The 26038-nt window shown below is 37.6% G+C and overlaps 1 protein-coding gene across 1 annotated transcript in view; it reads left to right on the top strand.

The window, feature by feature from the left end:
• The window catches only part of LOC120223949 (dynamin-3), a 413439-nt gene that overhangs the window by 298081 nt on the left and 89320 nt on the right, over nucleotides 1-26038 (top strand). Inside the window, exon 15 of the mRNA XM_039222176.1 lies at nucleotides 20389-20502. Coding sequence (XP_039078107.1) covers nucleotides 20389-20502 — 114 coding nt within the window. The remainder of the gene's footprint in view (nucleotides 1-20388; nucleotides 20503-26038) is intronic.

Genomic DNA, 26038 nt, shown 5'->3' with positions numbered 1-26038 from the left:
CTTCTTGATCCATTCATCAGTTGATGGACATTTAGGCTCTTTCCATGATTTGGCTATTGTTGAGAGTGCTGCTATGAACATTGGGGTACGTGTGCCCTTATGCATCAGCACTCCTGTATCCCTTGGGTAAATTCTTAGCAGTGCTATTGCTGGGTCACAGGAGAGTTCTATTGTTAATTTGTTGAGGAACCTCTACACTGGAGCTGCACCAGTTACATTCCCACCAACAGTGTAGGAGGGTGCCTGTTTCTCCACATCCTCGCCAGCATCTATAATCTCCTGATTTGTTCATTTTACCACTCTGACCGGCTTGAGGTGGTAACTCAGTGTGGTTTTGATTTGTATTTCCCTGATGAGGAGGGACGCTGAGCATCATTTTATGTGTCTGTTGGCCATCTGGATGTCCTCTTTGGAGAAGTGTCTGCTCATGTCTTCTGCCCATTTCTTCACTGGATTATTTGGCTTTTGGGTGTGGAGTTTGATGAGTTCCTTATAGATTTTGGATATTAGCCCTTTATCTGATATGTCATTTGCAACTATCTTTACCCATTCCATTGGTTGCCCATTAGTTTTATGGATTGTTTCCTTTGCTATGCAGAAGCTTTTGATCTTGATGACAGGGCCTTCTTCTCATTTGTGTAAGAAGATACTTCATGTCATTTTTTCATACCTATGGCTTCAATCACACCCAAAATCAACAATTCACAAGTCTGTGTATCTGATCAAGACTTCTCTATAGCAAATAGTTTATTTTACATGTTCACATTTTGATGTGTCCACACTGAACCCATGACTTATTTCCTCCCTAAACATGGCTATTTTATTCTCTCTCTCAGTGAACCTGCCTCCACAGGCTGTCCAGCTTCAGAAACTTAAACCTTGGGTGTCATCCTTGACACCTTATTCTGTTTCTTCTTCCATCTCCAGTTTATCATTGTCACATTACTTTTTCCTCCTAAATACTCCTCATCTGTCCACTTGTCTGTATGCCCATTTCTGCCACTGTCATCAAAGTTACCATTGTCTATAACTTGGGATTCTGTCCACTTTCCCTACATCTTTTCTCCTCGCTCTAATCTCTTCACCAAACCAGAGCTAGAAGGGAAATTTTCATGAGGCAAATCTTATGTTGCTATCCTCCTTTAAATACTTCAAAGGCTTCCCATCCCTCTTGGAATAAAGACCAAATTTCTTCACATAAATTACACTGCCATGCATGATTTGCCTCCTTTCCAGGCTTGTCTTGCAAGGGCCCACTCTTGCTTTTGTGCTATGGCCACCTGATCTCCCACTCTCACCCAAAACTCTCAGATTTTAGTGTAAGGTTTAAAATCTTCAGGTACATCTCTTCTCATACCCCACGCAGGTCAGGGCTCTTAAAGTACTGAACCATTTCCTGGCAGCACCAACCACATCTGTAATTGTACACGTGTGTGTATGTGTGAGTCTTTGCTTAATGTCTCTTCTCCCATTTGTCTATAAGCCCCATGAACTTCAGGGACTGTGCCTATTTTTAATTTTATTTTTATTTGGGGGTTTATCATTATATTTTCAGTGTGCTGACACATATAAAGTACTCAGTAATTTTCTATTAAATGACCCAACATTTACTAAGGTGCTTTTTTCTTTTCTCTCTTAAAGAAGCTCTCTGAATTATTTTTAGTAAAATATCCCTACTCTACTCAGAACTTGCTAATTATGAAGTATCTTTTCCTTTATGTGTGTATATTTTTGTCCTTGAATGTGAGAAATAGATGACGAGTTTAGTTCTCATTCTGTTTTATATCACTTGGAATCTTTTCCACATGGAGGGCTTCTATTAACTTCAAAGGAGGCTCTGCACATGGATAAAATACACAGGAAAAAGGTGGAAAAAAGAGTAGAGCCCTGATTTTCATCATGGTTAATGGCTTAGATCTTGTAGAGCTCTGTTTAGGTGAGTAAACTCTGAGAAGAAACAGCTGACTCCTGGTGAACTCTTCAGAAATAGTAGTGCATGTTGCAGAAATAATGCATAAACAGGCAACTGAGCAAATTCAGGGATATGAGAAAGGAAGAAATTCTTCACAAGTAATTTTGAGAGTCAAGGTGCAATAGCCTGCTGAGTCACAAAGTCATGAAAAATACACTTATTATGTGAGCATGGGCTAATGTTCTGGAAGTGAAACTCAATGGAAAGAAATTTAAGGTGCTTTAATGGGGTAGGATGAATGGAAGATTCATGGGGGCCATCCTACAGAAGCACCATAGGAGTAGTCCTTGTCCTTGTAGTTTTGGGGAGTCCCAAAACAAAATGGGAAGGGGGATCTTCATGGTTATATCTGTGAGGTTATTTCACAAAACAATAACGTGGAGTTCAGCTTAAGTTAAAAAAATTTTTTTTCCATGTAGTTCAAATTCAAGCTCATGCCAGTTTTGTTAGGTGAAGGTTGGATTTTACAGAGAAACTAGAAAGTCATTATCTTTCTGGCAGCTGTATCACCATATAAAAGGGGGATTTGATATAGATATTAAATGAAATTTCCTTATTTTCAATCACTTTTATTGTATAGTACTAACATGTTTTCAGTCAATCAAATCAGTTCCTTACTTACAATAATCAAGCTTCTTTCATCCTGGTGATTTCCCATATAATATTCCAGAATAACTTCTTTCTTTGTTGTGCTATAGTTATTTCACTACTCAGTAGTTTATAATCTGCCTCAGTTTTCCAACATTAAAGGGAATCTCAAGAAATTGCCTCTTTTAAGCAAGCAAAATGTAATGGCAACTTGCATTTTTAATATATTTGTTAAAGTTTATTTATTTATTTTAAGAGAGACAGAGACAGTGGAAGTGGGGAGGGGCAGAGAGAGAGAGGGAGAGAATCCCAAGCACACTTCATGCTGCCAGCATGGGCTCGAACCTACGAAACTGTGAGATCATGACTTGAGCCAAAACCAAGAGCCAGACATTAAACTGACTGAGCCACCCAGGTGCCCCTGCAACTTGTATTTTTAATAGCATGAATATTGTAGGAACAAATGGAAAATATAGGAAAGTTGAAGGAGGAAATAAATATAACTGTATCTTACCATTAATTTCAATCATAATTAACATTTGATATATATTTGTCTTTTGTCCTTACATTAACAAATGTAACTGAAATAATACTATTATAATAATATTAATAGGTTCTGATCTAAGTCCTTTACATTTATTAACTCATAATTCTCACAAAAACTGTGTTACAGTTGTTATTATAATCGCATGTTACATGTGAGGAAGTTGAGGGAGAGACTCACCCAATGTCACCTGGCAAGTAGGTGTTGGAGCTAGAAGACAGTCCTGAACAATGTGACTCTATAGAGTCCTGTGTCATATTAGCACCCCTAGGCAAAAATATTTTCTCATGTCTTGCATTAGGTGTTTTTGCTCAGCTTAATTTTTTTAACCATAAGAAACCTTGAGAACTTATTACATTTCTAAATTAAAAGAGGATAGAAAAACTTCAAATATCATCTTCTCTGGTTTTAATTAACATCTAGAGTAAGTACATAAATTATTATTATTATTTATTATTATTGTCATTATTTTGTAATGTGACTAACCAGGGTTGGGTACATTCTACAACCACAGAACAGAATGATGAAGCCATTGGTTGAAATAGGGACTAAACCTTTGACCTTGACTCTATTCCTATTTTTTTTTTTAGGATAGTTGTCACACAATGTTACATTGGTTTTAGGTATAAAACTTAGTGGTTTGACAAATTTATGCATTATGCTGTGTTCACAAGTATAGCTACTGTCTATCCTGTTACATTGTTCTTACATCATTGACTATATTCCTGATGCTGTGCCTTTTATTCCCAAGACTTCTCCATTCCATACCTGGAAGCCTATGTCTCCCATTCCCCTGCACCCATTTTTCCAAATCCCTTGAGTTTAATTTAACATCAGATGGTTATATCATACTCTAGTAGCCAGTTTCAATTTAGGCAAATAGGTTGTTTCCATTTGCCTGCTGTTAGAAACAATATGGCCAGCCAACATCTCTGTATATGTTGTGGGTTAAAGACTGGGGCTCTGAAATCAGACCACCAGAGAGACTTTCTTTTATACAAACATTAATCATGAATCAAAGTGGAGTAAAATAGCCAACAGTGCCTAACTTCCTATGAGAAAGCCTTTTGGCTACAAGGAGTGGCTTGGCAGTAAAAGAGGAGCCTGACTACAATTTCCTCATGTGTCATATAAGGAAAATACTACATCCCTCAAAGGATTATTCTGTGGATTAAAATAATTAGTGTGACACTTTTAACACAATGCCTAGCTGGGAGTAGTGTTTCGTAAATGTTAGCTCTTGTTATTATCCTTGAGTTCCAAGAAATGGAGTCAAATCATATTCTTAACTTTGCCTATTTTAGTTACTTATGAAATGCTGTTCTGATTTCCTAGAAAGTTAAAACCATGAAAGGAACATCCAAACATACAAATGTCACTTAGCCAATTCATTCTCAGTAGTATTTTGTAAAGTCTTGAAAACAAAACAATATATTGTAAAATATTTGATAATTTTATGTTTTAATTTGATTATTCTTTCAATATGCTTCACCTTATTTGCTTGTTTTCACAGCTTCTTTATCCCAGTCATGAGATTAGTTCATCAGATGTGAAAATCAGTCTTTTATATTGTCAGCCCATGGTAAGACACATCTGGGCATAGTCATGGTGGTCCTCATTGCGACCTAGCACAGTGCCTGTGCCATCAAAGGTATTCAGTAAATACTAGTTGGCTGGCTTATCAAGTGTCTTAGGTGAGAAAGACCTTTGGAAACATTTCTTGAATTAAACTTCGTCTTAAAACTATAGGCAGAAGCCCCTTCTTTTCTGTTTTAGATGTGTGTTCTCTGTAGGCAGGCCAGCTCCTAAGATGAACAGGGGAGAGAATGGGGGAGAGAAAAGTCCTGACTACACTTCCCTAATTGTCCTTCTAGATTAGCCAATCTGAGAAGTCACTTTACTCCTCCTGGTGTGTGTGTATGTGTGTGTGTGGGCGGGGGAGCAGAGATGAGTGAGTAAACAACAGGAGTACCACTCCATCCCCACTCTGCAGTATTCTTTAGCTTTCTTTGCCTTCTATTCCATTGGGTTAAATGGTTAAGCCAGTGGTTAACCAGGACTGTGGCTTGTCCCCTTTGTGGGAAGAGATCAACAGTCTGCTAGTACTGCTCCTGCTTCTTGAAGCCCCTCCTCCCACACTAACCATGACTCCTTTGGGTGTCCTCCAAGCACCCCTAGTGGACAGAAGGCTCTGAAGTGGGCCAACACAGTCCATCAGTAAAATTCAATCCAAGACTAGACTGTGTACTTAAATGTTTTCACCTCATCGTGTTTTCTGTTTCAAATTATGTCCAGTCATATTGTTCTCATAGCTATAGAGATTCTGCAATGATCACATAGCATCATTAATATATTATACAGTGTTAATACTCAGTAATAAAACATCAACAAAATAGACATGCCTTTAATGCAAATATGAATTCCCTCCTACTACGAAGTTGTCAGAAATTAAAGTCCACAGATTATATCACTGCAGGAGTTTGTAAAGTCTAAGGAACTTGGGGAAAATCAAGTTCATGTACATCCCCAATGCATACTCTTTTGGCCCCAGACTAAGAGGGTCTTACCCCAGTGGAGCTGGGGTTCCTCCAGGAGCTATACTCTGAGCTGGCCTCCATAAAAATGAGTGGTTCTTACTGGACTTCTGAAGCTGAAATCATGTCTTGTGTTCCTTACTTCAGAAATAAAGCGAAGTTGGGCCACAAAAGATAATCACAGCACTAGCTCCAAATCAACCAAATTAATTAAGGCAAATAGATTCCTTGGTCTAAAGCGGTTATCCCAGGCTACGTTTATGTTCCTGTACCCTTTATTGCCCCTTTTTTCCTTTGAAGCTGCTTAGTACTTCATATTTTTAATTTCAGTATTTTTAATATATACTGTTATATTAGTCTGAGATGTACAATATAGTGATTCAACAACTCTATATATTATTCAGTGATAGTGATTCATGATAATTATACTCTTAATCCTCATCACATATTTTACCCATCTTCTCTGTCCACCCTGGTCACCACCAGTTTGTTTCCTATATTTAAGAGCCTGTTGTTGGTTTTTCTTTGTCTCCTTTTTTTATTTGTTCTTTTGTTTCTCAAATTCCACAGATGAGTGAAATCATATGATATTTGTCTTTCTCTGACTTATTTCACTTAGCATTTATCCTTCTAGATTCATCTAACTTGTTGCAAATGGCAAGGTTTCATTCTTTTTTTATGTCTGGGCAATATTTCTTTGTATGTATATGGATACACCACATCTTCTTTATTCATTCATCTATGAGTGGACACTTGAATTGCTTCCATATTTTGGCTATTGTAAATAATGCTGCTATAAACATAGAGGCGCGTGTGTCTTTTTGAATTAGTGTTTTTGTATTCTTTGGGTAAATACCCAGTAGTACAATTATCAAATTATATGGTAATTCTATTTTAATTTTTTTGAGGAACCCACATACTGTTTTTCACAGTGCATGAGATTTCTTTTTTCTCCACATTCTCACCAACACTTGTTTCTTTAATATTTGATTTGAGCCATTCTGACACATGTGAGGTGATATCTCATTATGGTTCTGATTTGCATTTCCCTGATGATGAGTGATGTTGAGCATCTTTTCATGTGTCTGTTGCCATTTGAAGGTTCATGTTTTCTCCCCATTTTTAATTGGATTATTTGTGGGATTTTTGGTATTGTGGTATAAGTTTAAAATATATAATTTTGAAAACTAACTTCCTATTAGATATACCATTTGCAAATATCTTCTCCCATTCAGTAGGGTGTCTTGCTTTGTTGATTGTTTCTTTTGCTTTGCAGAAGTTTTTTATTTTGGTGTAGTCTCAATAGTTTATTTTTGCTTTTGTTTCCCTTGCCTTAGGAAACACACCTAGAAAAATGTTGCTATGGCTAATGTTAGAGAAATTACTACCTGTGTTATCTTCAGGGATTCTTATGGTTTCAGGTCTTACATTTAGATCTTTAATCCATTTTTAAAAAATGTTTATTTATTTATTTTTGAGAGAGAGAGAGCGCACAAGTAGGGGAGGGGCAGAGAGAAAGGGAGACAGAATCTGAAGCAGGCTCCAGGCTCTGAGCTGTCAGCAGAGAGCCTGATGCGGGGCTTGAACTCATGAACCCCAAGTTCATGACCTGAGCTGAAGTCAAAGGCTTAACTGACTGAGCTATCCAGGCACCCTGGTCTTTAATCCATTTCAAGTTTATTTCTGCATATATTGTAAGAAAGTGGTCCAGTTTCATTCTTTTGTATGTTACTGTCTAGTTTTCCCAACACATTTTTTTGAAGAGACTATCTTTTTAAATTGGTATTCTTCCTTCTTTGTCGTAGACTAATTGATCATAAAAGCATGGGTTTATTTCTGGGCTCTCTTCTGTTCCACTGATCTATGTGTCTATTTTTGTGCCAGTACCAGACTGTTTTGATTATTACTTCCTGTACCCTTTTGTAGCTGTGGCCATTGACTACAACAGACATTTAGGGGCATCTGGTAGATTAAGGAAACCTTTCTGGGCTTAGCCCTACCAGGCTGTCAAACAGTTTTTTCCTAGTTGTTTGTGCACCTCTAAATTTACTGGGGGTAGATTCTCTCCCTAAGAAGTTATTCTTGCCATTGTGCAGTTAACCACCAAGGGCAAAGTCATGTATGCATGTAGTCTGAGAGAAGGGCACTGAAAGGCCCATATCCATCTATTGCAGTGTTCAGGGTTCCGCAGGGGTGGCAGCCCTAGTCCCCAGGTCTTATTTCAGTTCCTCCCTCTACTGTGCAGTGTATTCAAGACCTCATAGTTTTTCCTATGCCTTTGTGTTTCCCTTCCTGCCTCTTGTTACACAATTTCTTTATCTAAAAGCCCTGGACTCCCAATGAGACTTTCTCCTGTCTATATAATTAATCCAGAGCAGGCTTATGAGCTTGTGCTGCAGTGGAAGGTGACCCTTGAGTCTGTAGTTAGTTCTCTGTAGTTTGCCCTGAGCTCGGATAAAGAATGGCGTTGAGGGAAGCTCATCGAACACTTCCTACCTCCCACCTGACGCCTGCACCTGGTAAATTAAAGCTAGAGCCTCAAGAGGGCTCTGTGATACATATGGGCCTCAACTGTCTTACTGTTTATAAGTAGGAAATTGAATTCTCTGTCCTGAGGCCTACTAAGGCATATATACAGAAAGACTTTTCCCTAATGTTGAGTCCTTGTCTCAGGCTCACCTGCTCAGAAAAATCTCTGCCAGCCAAATTCAAGAAGATTATATCCTGAATATACCTGTGCTTGCAAAGGTACGTCTCTTCTTACTAGCTGAGGGCCTGGCCTGGCCTGTCACTGGGCCCATGCAGTTATGCAGCATTGACCCAGATAGGTCCTGCGGTATATATACACTACCTTTACAGAAGCAGCTACTCCTCTATGGATAAAGCCTGTATATAAGCTTTTATAATCTCCCAAGGTCAAAATATTGAGGAGTTTATGATTTACAAACCTTACTTAGGCTGCAACGGTTAAAAGCCAGTTGCAGAGCTGAGAAAAACTTGTACGGTTTATCATATGCAAGGCCAAGGTTAAAATGCCCTGCTCACAAAGTTCAAGGCCCAAAGTCTTGGCCACATGAGAACTTTTCCACGTGTACTTTTTTTTCTCCCCATAATTTTATTCCTTGTCTGTGTATTAATTTTATGATCCAAGGTGCTGGCCAGATGGTGAGGTCTGAAGCCTGAGTGCTCATAGCATGGAAGGAACTGGCTAGAACGATACTCTCTAGAGTGGGCTTGCCCCTAAGAGAGGGCCTGAGCTCTTCTACTCTCCCCATTGCTGGTCTTGCAGTTGCTTTCACAGTTTCTGTGTTTGGCAAAAGGAGCTTCGGTAATATTTTATGGCAATAAATTTTTTTTAAATGGTTGACTTCAAGCCTGACAAATATGAACATGCCCTTTTCAGCTCTGAAGGCCCCTTCTAGTCATGTAATCATGAGCTTTCTTGCTCTTGTTTACTTGGAAACTCAAAACAGAATTTGATGTTCAAACACCAAGAGGCTATAACCAGTTATTCTACTGAATTTTGGTGGATTTTTTTTCATAGTTTTAAGTTTGAATGCAAAATTAACATCTTTCTCTATGGAAAGAATCTACAATCAACTCCATTTGTCTTGTCATTCATTTCAAATGTTATTTTATTTACTCTTTATCTTCTATTTCTCCCTTATTTTCTTTTGTCTTATTCTTTTAATTTCCCCTCGCATTCTTACCTCTTAAATTCTGACCATTTTTCCAGAATTCTTGCCTTTTCCTATCTTATTCTGCTGCTTTATGTTGATTTCATGATTTCTCTCGCCCCTCAATTCTTTTATGAAAGAGTGTTTTAGGAATTACCTTTTCTTCATCCTTATTTTGAAGTGTTATTGGGAAAACAAAAAGCCCATTTGTGACAAATATGCTTCCTTTTTTTTTCCTTTTCCAGAAAAGGCTGACAGAGCTTCTTACATATTTTATGACAGCAACTTAACTTGCTGACAGCATTTGGTACTGAACACACTTCCATGGGTTCCTGTGAAGGGATGTGGGCCATGTGCATTCACAACAGGTTACCTGTCATTCTCTCTCTCTCTCTTTTTTTCCTCCAGATGAGAAAGTCTATTGCAGTGCAAATGACTGTCATTTTGTAGAATGTAGTATCTAATGATTTTTGTCAATTCTTTGCAAATTTCATTTTAACTGTTATTAGTAACTCATAATTTCTGTATGGCACAGTTGAATATATCCATTGGACCAAATCATGTTTCCTAAGTATCCCATTTAGCTATAACATTAAGTACTTCTAGAAATAGTGGTGCATCCTTGAGAGATTAATCCAATGGTGACAGTCGGATCAAGCAGGTTATCACTTCACATCATCTTAAATCCCCAAAACTCCATTCTTGTCTTCACTTACATAGTGTGCACATTTTTTAAACCTCCTTAGCATCTCCAATCTCTTCATCTTTCCATTTTCTACCTTTCTATTAGGCCCCCTCCTGGTTTCATTTCTCTGCCTGGCCCAGATTGACTGGATGATCATCTGAAGTAGTCCCTTGCCCCAAATCTTCATCTTTACACCCATGTACTTAGATCACATGGACCTAGAAATTCAGAACCCTGGATCAATTTCCACTTATATTCTCTTTTTCTACTTCTAGTGTGCAGAGCACTGCTGGTGACGATAGTACAACTATGCCCATTGCATCACTGCAATCCATGGCCTTCATTCTCAGCTTTCCACCTTTTTTTTAAAGACTTAACTTTTTATTTTTATTTTTAAATTTTTATTTTTTATTTGTTTTAATTTATTTTAAGTTTATTTATTTTGAAACAGAGTGAGCATGAGTGGGGTAGGGGCAGAGAGAGAGAATCCCAAAGTGGGACCCAAACTCACAAGCCTTGTGATCACAATCTGAGCCAAAATCAAGAGTCAGACACCTAATTGACTGACCCACCCAGGCATCCCAAGAATTTATGGTTTTAGAGAACTTTTAGGCTTACAACAAAATGGAGTCAAGTATAGAGATTTTTCATACACGCTCTGCCCACACATATCTGTAGCTTCCCCTATTACCAATATAGCTCAGCAGAATTTTTTTTTAAATGTTTTATTTATTTCTAGGAGAGGGAGAGAGACAGCGTGAGCAGGGGAGGGTCATAGAGAGAGGGAGTCACAGAATCCGAAACAGGCTCCAGGCTCTGAGCTGGCAGTCAGCACAGAGCCCGACGCGGGGCCTGAACCCACGAACCGCGAGATCATGACCTAAGCGAAAGTCGTACGTTCAACCGACTAAGCCACCCAGGCGCCCCGAGCAGAATTTTTTTTTTAACCAAGGATGAATGTACATTGACACATCATCACCCAAAATATATAGTTACCTTAGGGTTCACTCTCAGAGTTGTACATTGTATGATTTGGGAAAAGGTATAATGTTATATATCCTTCATTATAATAGCACACAAATTAGTTTTGCCCTAAAAAACCTTCTATGCTCTGCCTATTTCACTTCCCCCATCCCTACCCTCATCCCTGAAAACCACTGATTTTTTTATTGTCTTCATAGTTTTGCATTTTCCAGAATATTCTATAGTTGAAATCATATACTATATAGCCTTTTTAGATTGGCTTATTTTACTTACTAATATGCATCTCAGTTTCCTTTATGTCATTTCATGGCTTGATAGCTCATTTCTTTTTAGTGCTGAAAAATAGTCCAGCATCTAGATGTACCATGGAGTGTTTATCTAGTCATCTATTGAAGGACATCTCAATTACTTTCAAGTTTTGGCAATTATGAATAAAGCTGCTATAAACATACATGTGTGTACCTAAGTTTTTAACTCCTTTTGGTGAATACCGTGGATGGCGATTTCTGGATCACATGCTAAGAATATATTTGGTTTTCTAAGAGAGTGACAAACTCTCTTCCAAAGTGGCTGTACCATTTTGTATTCCTACCAGCAAATGTATGAGAATTCCTGTTGTTCCACATCCTGCATTTGGTGTTGTTAGTTTTCTGGATTGGGGACATTTTATTAGGTGTGTAGTGGTACCTCATTGTTTGAATTTGCATTTATCTGACGGCATAGGATATGGAAGATCTTTCTGTATGCTTATTTGCCTTCTGTATAAGGCATCTGTTAAAGTCTTTGGCCCAGTTTTTAATCAGGTTGTATGTTTTCTTATTATCAAGTTTTCAGAGTTCTTTGTATATTTTAGATTACTGTCCTTTATTATATGGTTTTTTGCAAATATTTTCTCCCAATCTGTGACTTGTCTTCTAATTCTTTTGATATTGTCTTTTGCAGAGCAAAAGTTTTTTTAATTTTAATGATTCCAGTTTATCAATTATTTACTTCATGGGTTATGTCTTTGGTGCTATGTCTAGAAAGGCATCACTCTACCCAGAGTCATCTAGATATTTTTTCTCCTATGTTATCTTTTATGAGTTCTGTAGTGTTTTGTTTTGTCAACACTCTTTTTTCCTAAGTCTTGTTATGTTCACTCTCTTTCAATTACTGATGAATTGTTTCATGCTCTAAATAAGCCATCTTTTCAACTTTTCATCCTTACTCCCCTGCAGATAATTTAGTTTCTGCTCTTATCAATAGAAATGGGAAGATCAAATATAACCTTCCTAAACTTTCTACCATTTTCCTTACAAAGGACATGCATCTGTCCTTACTCTCCCAACCTCTCCAGATTCACAAGAGTTGGTAGGCCAATTTCTGTTCAACGACAGTCCCCTTCTGTACTCCATGTGCTCCATTCCTCTTCTTTATCATTGTATTGTTTTTTTTTATATCACTAATCTCTTATTCTGTACTGTTATTTCTCTTCAACCAATAAATACTTGACTATACTAAATAAAGGAAATCCAAAACAACAACAAAATAGCAGCAGCAACAGCGCCATCACCTCCTTTGCTCCTGTATCTGATTTTAAATGTCTTTCATCCTCCTCTGGATAGAGCTCTTTTCAGTTATTGTCTCCAGTTTTTACTTCACATTCACCTTTGAACCCAGTGAACTTTGATTTATACTACCACTGCACTGCAACTGGCATAGCTGAAGACGCTATGATGTCTGCATTGCACTTTACACATCCCTTTCGGCGTTGAATCTGACACTCCCAACTACACTGTCCTTGAAGTTCTCCTTGCCTTTGGCTACCATGATCTTATTGCTATTATTTTGCTGACATTCCTTTTTGGGCTCTTTTCTGATCATCTCTTAAATATTGGTATTTCCCCAGGATTCCACTGTGAGCCGCTGCTATTTCACTCAAAGTTTTAACTGATACATCTTTATCTATATATCCATTTCTATATTTATATCCCTATGTAGGATTTGCAAGTCTTCATTTCTAGTCCTAACATTGCCATTTTACTTCAGAGGTTGGGTCCCTTCTACGTGTATTTTCTATAGGTACCTCAAATTCAACACGGACTTGGCTGAATTCATCATTAACTCCTCTACATTCTAAAACTTGGTTCTTCTCTGTTCCTTATAAGTTGGTAGTCCCAAGTGTTTCAAAATCATTTTAGAACGCACAATGTCCAATAAAAATATAATGTAAACCACATATGTAATTTAAACTTTTCTGATAGCCACAGTAAAAAATAGAATGAGGAATGCCTGAGTGGTTCAGTCGGTTAAGTGTCCAACTTCAGCTCAGGTCATGATCTCATGGTTCATGAGTTGGAGCCCCACATTGGGCTCTGTCCTGACAGCTCAGAGCCTAGACCTGCTTGAGATTCTGTGTCTGCCCCTCCCCAACTCTCTCTCTCTCTCTCAAAAAATGATAAACATTAAAAACATTTTTTAATAAAATAAAAATGAAACAGTGGAATGAGTACTAAACACAAGTTTTATTTAACCTATATATTCAATGTAATGTTATTTCAATATATCATAAATAATTTATCATATTTATGAGGTTTTTTTTGATACTAAACTCTCAAAATCCAGGTTGCATTTTATACTTCTTGAACACCTGAATTGAAACTAGTCACTAGAGCCCAATGGCCATGTATGGCTACTGTAAAGTGTCGTTCTAGAGTCTTTACATTCACTATGTTGCTCTCATCTAGTTACAAGTCCTGTTGATTTTATTTCATAGGTATTTCTCCAGTAAATTTATTTATTTTCATCCTTACCATATCATAGCTTTAGTTCACACCTTGGTCACTTCTCATTTGAGTTATTGCAATAGTTTACATAATCTAGTTTCTCTGTCTTGTAGAGTGTGCAAAATCCACTAGAATGAAGGAGGATACAGTAGCATACCTACTTATATGTGCTTCTATCTAGAAAATAAGAAAACAATTCAGACTTATTAACATTTAATGGACATATTTTTAAAAATAGTTTATTGTCAAGTTGGTTTCCATATAACACCCAGTGCACATCCCAACAAATGCCCTCCTCCACGCCCATCACCCCCCTTCCCCTCTCCCCTACCCCACATTAGCCCTCAGTTTGTTCTCAGCTTTCAAGAGTCTCTCATGGTTTGCCTCACTCCCTCTCCCCAACTATTTTTTCCCTTCTTCTCCCTCATGGTCCTCCATTAAGTTCCTCCTAATCCACCTATATGTACAAACATATGGTATCTGTCTTTCTCTGCCTGACTTATTTTGCTCAGCATAACACCCTCATGGTCCATCTGTGTTGCTACACATGGCTAGATTTCATTCTTTCTCATTGCCATGTAGTATTCCACTGTATAAATATACCACATCTTCTTGATCCATTTATCAGTTGATGGACACTTAGGTTCTTTCCATGTTTTGGCTATTGTTGAGAGCGCTGCTATGAACATTGGGGTACATGTGCCCCTATGCATCAGCACTCCTGTATCCCTTGGGTAAATTCCTAGTGGTGCTACTGCTGGGTCACAGGGGAGTTCTATTGTTAATTTTTTGAGGAACCTCCATACTGTTTTCCAGAAGGGCTGCATCAGCTTACATCCCCACCAACAGTGTAGGAGGGTGCCCATTTCTCCACATCCTTCCCAGCATCTATAATCTCCTGATTTGTTCATCTTACCACTCTGACCAGCGTGAGGTGGTAACTCAGTGTGGTTTTGATTTGTATTTCCCTGATGAGGAGTGATGCTGAGCATCGTTTCATGTGTCTGTTAGCCATCTGGATGTCCTCTTTGGAGAAGTGTCTGCTCATGTCTTCTGCCCATTTCTTCACTGGCTTATTTGTTTTTCAGGTGTGGAGTTTGGTGAGTTCCTTATAGACTTTGGATATTAGCCATTTATCTGATATGTCATTTGCAACTATCTTTTCCCATTCTGTTGGTCGCCCATTAGTTTTATGGATTGTTTCCTTTGCTGTGCAGAAGCTTTTTATCTTGATGAGGTCCCAGTGGTTCATTTTTGCTCTTCATTCGCTTGCCTTTGGGGATGTGTCAAGTAAGAAATTGCTGTGATTGATTGAGATCAAGGAGGTTGTTTCCTGCTTTCTCTTCTAGGGTTTTGATAGTTTCCTGTCTCACATTCAGGTCCTTCATCCATTTTGAGTTTACTTTTGTGTATGGTGTGAGGTAGTGATCATTTTCTGCTTTCATTTTCTGCATGTTTCATTTTCTGCATGTTGCTGTCCAGTTCTCCCAGCAGCATCTGTTAAAGAAGCTGTCTTTTTTCCATTGGATATTCTTTCCTGCTTTGTCAAAGATTAGTTGGCCATAAATTTGTGGGTCCTGAGTTCTCTATTCTATTCCATTGGTCTATGCGTCTGTTTTTGTGCCAATACCATACTGTCTTGATGATTACAGCTTTGTAGTAGAGGCTAAAGTCTGGGATTGTGATGCCTCCCGTTTTGGTTTTCTTCTTCAATATGACTTTGGCTATTCGGGTTTTGTGGTTCCATACAAATTTTAAGATAGTCTGTTCTAGTTTTGAGAAGAATGCTGGTGAAATTTCAATTGGGTGTGCATTGAATGTGTAGATTGCTTTGGGTAGTAATGACATTTTAACAATATCTATTCTTCCAACCCATGAGCATGATAAAATTTTCCATTTCTTTGTGTCTTCTTCAATTTCCTTCTATAGTTTTCATCATACAGATCCCTTATTCTTTGGTTAGCTTTATTCCTAGGTATCTAATGTTTTTTTGTGCAGTTGTGAATGGGATCACTTTCTCGATTTCCCTTTCTGTTGCTTTATTATTGGTGTATAAAAATGCAACTGATATCTGTACATTGATTTTGTACCCTGCAACTTTGCTGAATTCATGGATCAGGTCTAGTAGGCTTCTGATGGAGTCTGTCGGGTTTTCTATGTATTAATCGACATGTTGATGCCAGCACCCTTGCTTTGTATTTCTGAGAAGTAATAATAAAATGGAAATATAAGACATAAAATGCATTTTCCCCACAAAATAAAAAACTTTTAATATAATTGAGTTTATCTTCATGTAGACTTTCAAATTTCTCTGTATATTTCTATATGGTGTACACAATTTATTAACAAATGGTTATATATAATGTAAAAATAAATTTATATGTGTACTTGAAGCTTATTTTAGTACTGGCAGGAGGAGTGAGATCACTAAAATTTAGAGTCTCATGGAACTGGATGCACACTAACTTTACCCTACCTGCCTCCCGAACCTCAATTTCTTTATCCCCAACGCACATTTTCTGTATTAAGTGGCCCTTTCATATTTCGTTCTTGTTTGTTCTTCATACAGATAAGCAAATTACAGTAAGACCTTGGTTTGTATATCATACTGTAATATGATATAAAATAATAAAGAAAATATAAAATATAAAGAAAAATAAACAAATTAACCTGTGCTTACCTTTGAAAACCTTCATGGCTGGTTTGAGGGAGACAAAAGAGAGGAGGGTTTTTACGTAGGACAACTTTCACTATCACTAACGGAATTATTGCTATCTATTTGTTCAGTGGAATCTTTTTCTTTTCATGCAGCTTTAACAAGAAATCTATCCAATGATACTTGCTTTTGCCTCCTTTAGAGAATTTCATGGAAATGTGGCTTTGCATTGTTGTTAAACAGGTTCATCGCTGGCACTGCTCCAGCCTTATTAGGGTAGTGCTTGTCTACCAAATTTTGCACTGTTCCCCACATTTTACACATCTCCCTAACCTCATTTGAAGTGAGTGATTCTTCCATCTTTTTCTCCCCCTCCTCTGCAGACAAGATGCAGATATAAACTTCTTATATAATATTGCAATTTTGGTCACTCTCATATCTCATTTGTACTGCTCAATGATTTCCTTCTTCACTTCCACTGTAATCATCTTCTTCTTATCGCCCTTCTTTTCCACCTTTTCCTGCATGGGTGTCATTGTATACATTTGCACTGATGTTGACTACAGTACAGTATTAATAAATTCTTGTCATGTATTGTATTTAATGTGACTGGAAATCAGGCAGCAGAGAAAAAGGTCTATATCTGCAGGCAGCCTTACTTAGAAGGAAGCAAAGTATTCCTAAGCTTACTCTTGTACAGAAAAGCAAAGGACTGTCCATAGGTCCTTTGGAGTGACAAAAAATACACTAGTTACACTAGTGTCAGTTCTGGGCACCTTCCAATGTTCTGAAAAATAACTGATTTCTGCCAAACATCACGGTCTGAGACTGAGCATCTGAGCCTGGGAGACAATCACCCACAATCCCACAGCAAGAGAGAGAGAGAGAGAGTAATGATCATGTGACATTCAGCATCACATACTACCCATATTGCAAGACATTGCTCATTTATCAAGATAATATTTATTAGAAATGTTTGCTTGCCTTGCAGAATACTTGTAGAACAAATTACTTGCAATACAGGGTTTTACTGTACTTCCTGACCTGACATCCTGTTTCTCTTCCAGGCTGTTCTGAGGTACCATTTCTTCAAAGAAAGCCTTTGACAACTTCCTAAATTTTGTCAAGTGCCCCTTCTCTTGCTTGATATACATTTCTTATTATACTGTTATATTTAAATTAAATCTTTATGGATCTGCCTTCCCTATTAAACTATAAGCTTCATGAAGGCAGGGGGGCACCTGGGTGGCTCAGTCGGTTGAGCGTCCAACTTTGGCTCAGGTCATGATCTCATGTTCATGGGTTCGAGCCCCGTGTCGGGCTCTGTGCTGACAGCTCAGAGCCTGGAGCTTGTTTCAGATTCTGTGTCTCCCTCTCTCTCTGACCCTCCCCTGCTCATGCTGTCTCTATCTCTCTCTCAAAAAAAAAAATAGAAAACATTAAAAAAAAAAGAAAATTCCTCTATTTAAAAAAAAAGATTCATGAAGGCAGGGATTGTGGCATCATATTTTTTTTTCATCCTGACATATAATAGGTTCTTTAGAAATGTTCATCGAACTACATTCATGGCTCTCCTTGTTGGGGCCAACCTGTTCTACCAGGAATGAAATAATGATTTGCTCATTGCAATTTATGGAGTATCTGAAGGACTTCCGTTCTATCCAAAGATACATGCAAGTATACTTTCATTTTAGTACTGTGATTAGTATGCTATTGTAAGAACCTCATAGGGTCGATAACAATGTTAGTGTGAAATAAATTGACTACTTGCTTCTTACTAGAAATTAGATGAGATTATTTGCTTTAGCAGAGTGAAGTTTTCATTGTATGTGTACAAGCAATGACCATCAAACTTCACCATGAATGATAATCACCTTGGGCACATGTTTAAATATAGCTTCTGAGTTTTATATGTGTACATTCTGATTCTTTGGATTGGTGGGGGCCCAAACATCATGTTAAAGCATCCCAAAAGTTATACTATAGCAGATAGAAACCATACTTTGAGAAGTATTGTTTTCTTCTTTCTGAAGTAGAGAATAAGAGGCAGGAGTAATGTTGAACAACTGAGAGAACTTCCTTAGTCAGAGATAGGGTGAGGTTCTATGTAGAGGTCTACAGAAGTTACAGAGCATTGAGAATGGACACCTGGAAAAGCTGAAACAGGGAATCAAGGGTAGCAAGGACTGAGGGTGTGGAGAGAGTCTTGAAGATCAAGAATAATAACTTTGGCTTATTTCACAATTTTCCCTAGGATTGACTTTTATTCTTTAGCAAGAAAACTTATTATCAATAACTTTAAAAAATATGATTATTCAGGTAATTCATCTTCATTTAGGAACTGACACTCACTAATCATTAAATAAGTATTTTTTAAATATTTCAGGGTCTCTAGGATATTGATTAATTTAGGTATAGGATGATTATTGATACTTAGAACAGTATCATATAATTCCATACAGTATTTCTTTTTTGGTTCTATGACAACAAAACTGTCTGGTATAGGGGAGATGGTCATCTATGCCATGTGGAAAAAAAGAATTTAACTTTGCTGATGGACACTTAGGCTCTTTCCATGTTTTAGCTATTGTGGAGAGTGCTGCTATGGACATTGGGGTACATGTGCTCCTATGCTTCAGCATTTCTGTATCCCTTGGGTAAATTCTTAGCAGTGCTATTGCTGGGTCATATGGGAGTTCTATTGTTAGTTTCCTGAGGAACCTCCACACTGTTTTCCAGAGGGGCTGTACCAGTTTACATTCCCACCAACAGTGTAGGAGGGTGCCCGTTTCTCCACATCCTCGCCAGCATCTCGAGTTCTCTGATTTGCTCATTTTAGCCACTCTGACTGGCGTGAGGTGGTATCTCAGTGTGGTTTTGATTTGTATTTCCCTGTAGCAACATGGATGGACCTTGAGGGTGTTATGCTGAGCAAAATAAGTCAGGCAGAGAAGGACAAATATCATATGTTTGCACGTATAGGAGGATTAGGAGGAACTTGACGGAGGAACAAGGGGGAGAAGAAGGGGGGAAATGGTGGGGGAAAGGGAGAGAGGCAAACCATGAGAGACTCTTGAATGCTGACAAAAACTGAGGACTGATGGATGTGGGGGGGAGGAGGGATGGGCATGGAGGAGGGCACTTGTGGGGATGAGCACTGAGTGTTATGTGGAAACTAATTTGACAATAAACTATTTGTAAAAAAAAAAAAAAAAAAAGAATTTAACTTTGCAACCCTGAGAAAAAGTTAGGCTTTCACTCAAATGCCATTTATAAATAATTTCTATCCAAGCTATAATCTAATTTATCAATGTTTTAAACTTTAAATGCTGTTTAAAGATTTTCATGAAGATCCTACATGTTTTTAACAAGACAAATAGCAACCAGAAGTAGACAGATAAATCTAGACCCTTGAAAAGCTCCAAACTTTTAGCTTGTGCTTATTGTTTCAGCTTTCTTGAAACTCATTCAGTTTTATTCAGAGTGGTGAACTGTTAACAAGGAACTAATTGGCTGACTTGAGTTTCTTCTTTTTACCATTTGGTGGCCAGTCTCTGGTGGAAATCCTAATGAGAAGCAAAGCAGGCAAACAAATGGACCAGTGGACTAGGAGGGGGAGAGAGGCAGGGGGAGAGTTTATTATTGTTCACCTAATCAACTAAATATGTTTTAATTACAACAGCAATGCCATAAATAGGCTCAGCACAAGCCTATTAGTCTGCCTTATTCCTGTTTGCTTCCACCATCCATATAAGTCTGCAGTTTTAATTGTGTCCATCTGATGGGAGAGATTTCCCTCTGGTTATCTGTAGTTTGGGAAGATAAATTGTCTTAAATAGCTCAATAGAGGTTGAGCTTTGGGGAAACAATGTTGTTCTTATTGCAATTTATACCTTGTTTTTAACTCCACTTAGTACAAGATCTATGCTCTTCATTGAGTTACTTTAAACCAAACATCTCTGCCAATTTGTGCTCTCTTGTAGGTGATTCGCAAGGGGTGGCTAACCATCAGCAACATTGGCATCATGAAAGGAGGCTCTAAGGGATACTGGTTTGTCCTTACAGCTGAAAGCTTGTCCTGGTACAAAGATGACGAGGTAAGTCACAGAGAATGACAGTTATTTTATGAAAGTGTTTCCAATTTCAAATTAATTGATATTATTGTGATATACAGTTTCAAGACACGAATAGTTCTCTTTCAGGAAGACATACCTTGCGGTGTTTGAAGAAGCATTGTTTTTTCCTCATAGATTTTTAAGTTTATAATATTTCCCTCAAATTTCTTTTATTTCTTTGGCATAGTCACATGTTTGTTAACCTGAAGAAATGGAGTTAGGGATCAGTAGTTGGAAATTTCCTTCTTTGTAATAATGGCAAGATACTGATATAGGGACAATTTTCATTAAATAATGTGTTGAAAAGACTCAGGGATCTAGAGCATCTTAAGAATGAAATTAATAGCACTGATTCAGAGTTAATAAAGAATTTTGGGATTGTTCCTGTGACATCTGTTTCAAATGGCAGGCTTTTGAAAATGTCCAAATCACTAGTCTTCAAGCGAGCCCTCAAATAATTGTTTGTATGAATTTTGTTCTTTGAAAATTTGAGATCTGTGTAAAAGTATGAATTATGATAATTCTGCTCTCTGGACCATGTTAGATGTTAATAATTTTGGCCCTGTGACTTACTACTTATTTAAATCCAGTAGCTATAAAAGTACAAAAAATCATATCAATCTTGTGGAACCATTAAAGTGCTATAAAATGATACTGTTGAATTTGGGAGGTCATGGATTATATTAAACTATGTTTTGTAAATTTTAAGAGCTCTGGTCTGACCTGAGCTATTTTTCATGCTTATAATGCAGTATACAAACATTAGATAAGAATACTTTGTGATTTGCAAAGCTATTTACAGGTGAGATTGTCTCACTTTTGTTTGGCTATAAAGAGCATGTATTTCAGAGGTAAAAGTCCTTCCAATCCTGGCTTGATATTATTTTGCAAGTCCTAAAAGGTGCCTTTGCCCATTGTTGGAGTTAAAGTTTAATGTCTTATATAGTTCTTTCTGCTTCCTAAGTATTCTGTGCATAAGAGTAATGATTGTTGATGGCCACTAAGTTTTCAGTAAGGGAATAAAATCTTACAGAAACGTTCAAAAACAATTTTTACACAAAAGCTTTAAAAAACTTTTATATCATATATTTCACTGACTTCAGTCAAATATGGAGTAGTTGTTGCAAGAGTCTGAGGCTTAGCAATGGTTTATTTTACTATGCTGGCTGCTCAAATATCCTTGTCATTCTGTGGGAAGCTCCTGTGTTCAAAGACCACAGCTTCAGGAGCTCTTAAAGGCTTATCTGTATAGAAAAATCAGTCGATGGAGTGTCTTCTTCTTTTGTGCTCATTGCCTTAAAAAATCTCTTAGGTACATTTTGTTTCCAAGAGCTTAGAGGATTATTTATGCACATTTAAATTCATATTGGATTGGAAGATTTTATCAGTTATTCTGGGGAAAGCGAAAGATTTTTCTGAGGATTCATGATAATAATAGCTAGTGTTTTATATAGGTTAATTAACTCATTCAGTCCACATTATAACCCTAAGGATAGGTGCTATTATTATCATCCCTATTTTTCAGAGAAAACTGTTAAACAAACAAAAACCCAACTATTCAAAAAGTTATTTCTGTAGGACTCAGTTTCCCTTATTACAGCATACCTGGTGTTTGTGAGGATAACTAGCTAGCTTCCCAAGGTCTCATAGCTAGTTGGTGGCAAAACAGAAATTCAAACTCATGCTATTTGGCTTCAGAGCTCATGTCTTCAACCACAAATGTAGGCAAGAATCCCAGAGATACTGGAGTTCTCCAGATCAACCTCACCCCACAGAAGTTTTATTTAGACAAGTTTCAAGCATATTGGCATTGGCATTTTTCTGGGTATTAGTATGAGGGGCTCTGAAGATAATAGGAGTAGCTGCTGATGTTGGAATATGGCTTCGGGGTTCTTTTGTCTCACTGTATGGGCACTGAAACAAGGCCATTGGAAGGCACAGGGTGTCCCCTGTAGGAAAGAAGAATCTTTGAGAGCTCTGTAAGCTAATGATCAGTGGTCATCCCTTTCACACCTCTATAAACTCAAGGTAACAATCTCTGCTGCTGAAGCTCCCTCATGTGTTTATAATACACTATATCCTCAGTTATAATATTAACTGAGTGCTGGAGATCATTTTATTAAAGGTATATATTGGAGGGATTATGGGCATGGGGCAGCAGGATGGGAATGACCCTTGAAATACAGTGGAGTGATTTGGTTGAAGAAACTTTAGGAAAGAATTGTTTTCTTAGTTTAAACGATTTCAAGAAAGAGAAAATGACAAAGTTGCTGCTCTGTGGAACGAACAGCAATAGTAAGTGCTCTGAAGAAAATCAAATGGGGTAGTGAGCTAAAAAGTGATGGGGGAAGAACCTTTAGATTGGGTGTTTGGGAGGAAGGAACATCAGATTACAGGCTGGAATGATGAGCTGTGTAGATTTTGTTGAAGAACATTCCAGGAAGAGGGAACCATAAGGTGGGGCTGGAACCCACGAACTATGAGATCATGACCTGAGCCAAAGTCGGATACTTAACCAACTAAGCCACCCAGGCACCTCCTAATTTGGATTTTATTTCAAGGATAATTGAGAACTATTGGCTTGTTCCAATGGGATTTAACATGATTAAATGTATGTTTTAGAAAGACCACTCTGGCTGCTGGATTGGGCATAATGTGTGGGATGGAACGTGTATGTAGAAGGAATGGAGTGGTAAGACTGGAAGAAGAGACACCAGCTAGCTAGGAGACTGTAGCAATGGTCCAGGTAAGAGAAGATGGTGGCTTATACTGGATGGCTTGAGAGGAGCTTTTGAATTCAAGATGGCAAGTTGATAGGCCACATACAGCCACACTGCAGCCGTTTAGCTACTGTTAGAACTCTGCTCCAGAAACAACATAAAAAGTTTTCAAAATATTAATGCCTGACTCACAAACAGCCTCTGTCATTAAATTGTTTGTGTGAGTAGGGCAGAGCCTTTTTCCACGGGAGCCAGTCTCATTCATTCCCACCTCACCATTCCTTGGCCACCACCACTGTCATCCTCTATTCTGCTTTATTGATGTTGCGAGAGTTTCCTACCATTGCAGAACACCTTTGGGCTTGCTGTCAGAGTTAAAGGGAGGCTACAGCACTGTTCCTTGCTTTCTGCTTGTATTCAACAAATAGTTATTAGTGTCAGCTGGGAGCAGTGGCTGGAAGGGAGGGTATGAGGAAAGGAGGTCAAGAAGAAACATCAGGGGAATAGGGTTAAGAAGTAGTAATGAGTCTCTGGCTTCTTTGTACCATCTTGTAGCAGTAGTGTTTTATACATTTGTTTATTTTTGATTTATTTTTTAAAGTTTACATCCAAGTTAGTTAGCATATAGTGCAACAATGATTTCAGTAGTAGATTCCTTAATGCCCCTTACCCATTTAGCCCATTCCCCCTCCCACAACCGCTCCTGTAACCCTCTGTTTGTTTTCTGTATTTAAGAGTCTCTTATGTTTTGTCTCCCTCCCTGTTTTTATGTTATTATTTTTTAGCAGCAGTGTTTTAAATGATAATTAGATTCCATAAAAATCTTACTGCCATCCTTCAACTACATGTGGCTTGAACCTACTTACTTCTTTGGGCAACCTCAAAGACCCACAATTTAGAATATTTCTTTGTGAAAATAAGATTGAATTCTAACTCAACTTTTGGAGTCAATTCATTGGTAAATTAAATGCTTGTTCTTTGTTCTTATAGTATCTCTCTATACCCACATCAACATCTAAATAGTTGTAAATCTTGTTATATGACAATTTATCTTACTTAGTCAAGCAAATGTGACACGGTAAATATCTTTAAGTTAGTTATAGATTCATTCATTTATTCAATGACAAATTTATATTCAAATTTTCTTAGAGGATTATCATATTTTTCTTCTGTGATCTGCCATCTTCCTGCTTTCTTGTGTAATTAGACTGGCATGTTTTCATTATATCTAATTGGCTGTTGAATAGAATAAATAGCATATTATGCCATATGCTGTAGGTATGATTTTATTTAAATTATGATGAGTTTGTAATAATATAAATGACTTACAAAATATATTTGAGATGAAGAACAATGACTCAAACTTTTTCCAGGATTACATTAATTGAACAAAAGACCCTATAGACTATATGCTTGGTACAATGAAAGCAGTGAGGTATGAAGGATGTGGATTTGCAATGGCTAATGCCAGTGTTGGAAAAAGTTAGTCTTCTCTGGGCCTCAGTTCTTTTCTTTTCACTTGTTGAATGTGGACCTTTGCAGACCAAATCACCTGAAAGAGATTTTCTAGGATTCTAAGAAGCCACATATTAATATGTACTTTTATAAACTTTTAGGTGTCCCATTTATATATTTATGTTTGCTATTGCAGGTAACAACTATGCCTTCCCATATAAAGCCATTCTTTGACTCACATATCTTCTCATTTCCAATTTATTGTCATTTCATATTATGAGATACGATGTATGATATCTGGGTTTTGGTTGGCTGGTTGGTTAGTTGGTTAGTTGATTGATTGATTGATATGTTCGTTCATTCATTCATTCATTCATTCATTCATTCATTTATTTTAGCAGAGAATGGTAAGGTTCAGGTTCTTAGAGGGAACTCAGATCCTGTTTCTTCAGTGAGACTTGACATGCTACTTCCCCCCTAGCCTATGAGTTCTCTTACACCTCAGCCAAGAATTGGAGCTGATGACACAGAAGCATGTGATTTCCTATCCAAGCTGACAGAGGCAAGAGCATGATGACCCTGTGTAATAATTTTATGCTAGAGTTGGCATGACTGTAATGGTAAGTCCCCAACATTTTTCTTACTTTCTTCCTATGCTGAACAGATCTATCTACCCTACCCTTGAATTTTAGAGGGATTTATGAACATTCTCAAACATCTGTGGACTGCACTTTTTGAACCATTACTCTATATTATAATAATGTTATTTGTAATGTTACTGATAGATGAGCTTAACAGAGAGGTTTCCACCTGCATCCCAGACAGTGTTTTTTTCCCACATGTTATCTTCAAAGAGTCTTTATAATACAATGTGGTTATAATAGGCATAATTATCTATCTGGCTGTATGTTATCCCCTAACATCACTCTAAGATTGGGGCTATCTGTAACACAAAAAGAAATAAACTGTTTTTATACAGGGTTGGACAGTTTATAACTAATCACCAAGGGATTTGCTCAAACTTGGCTGTCCTTCTAGATCATGCCCTAGTACCCTAAACTTGGAAGTTTCCTATAGAGGTGGCCCTGTGCTCTTTTCTAGGGGGCTCGTAGGCTCTTCCTGGTTTCATCTTCCCCAAGGCATTCTGCCAGTTTGTGTAACCCATCAAGGAGGATCTGTTTATGGGGGAAAGGATAGTTTGGACATGCAGGCTTGTGTGTCCACATATATTCCCTTGTATTTGGGATAGATGATACTTAGATCCTTTGATTTCTATCAAAATAATAACATAGGATATCTTTAGTACTTAACTTTACTGAGCATTTAAGGAAGCTATGCAGCAA

This window comes from Hyaena hyaena, unplaced genomic scaffold (assembly GCF_003009895.1).
Source record: "Hyaena hyaena isolate Hyena2069 unplaced genomic scaffold, ASM300989v1 scaffold_1075, whole genome shotgun sequence".
Taxonomy (NCBI): Eukaryota; Metazoa; Chordata; class Mammalia; order Carnivora; family Hyaenidae; genus Hyaena; species Hyaena hyaena.
Note: the sequence above shows the minus strand (reverse complement) of the source record. Positions and strands in the feature narration are given on the sequence as shown.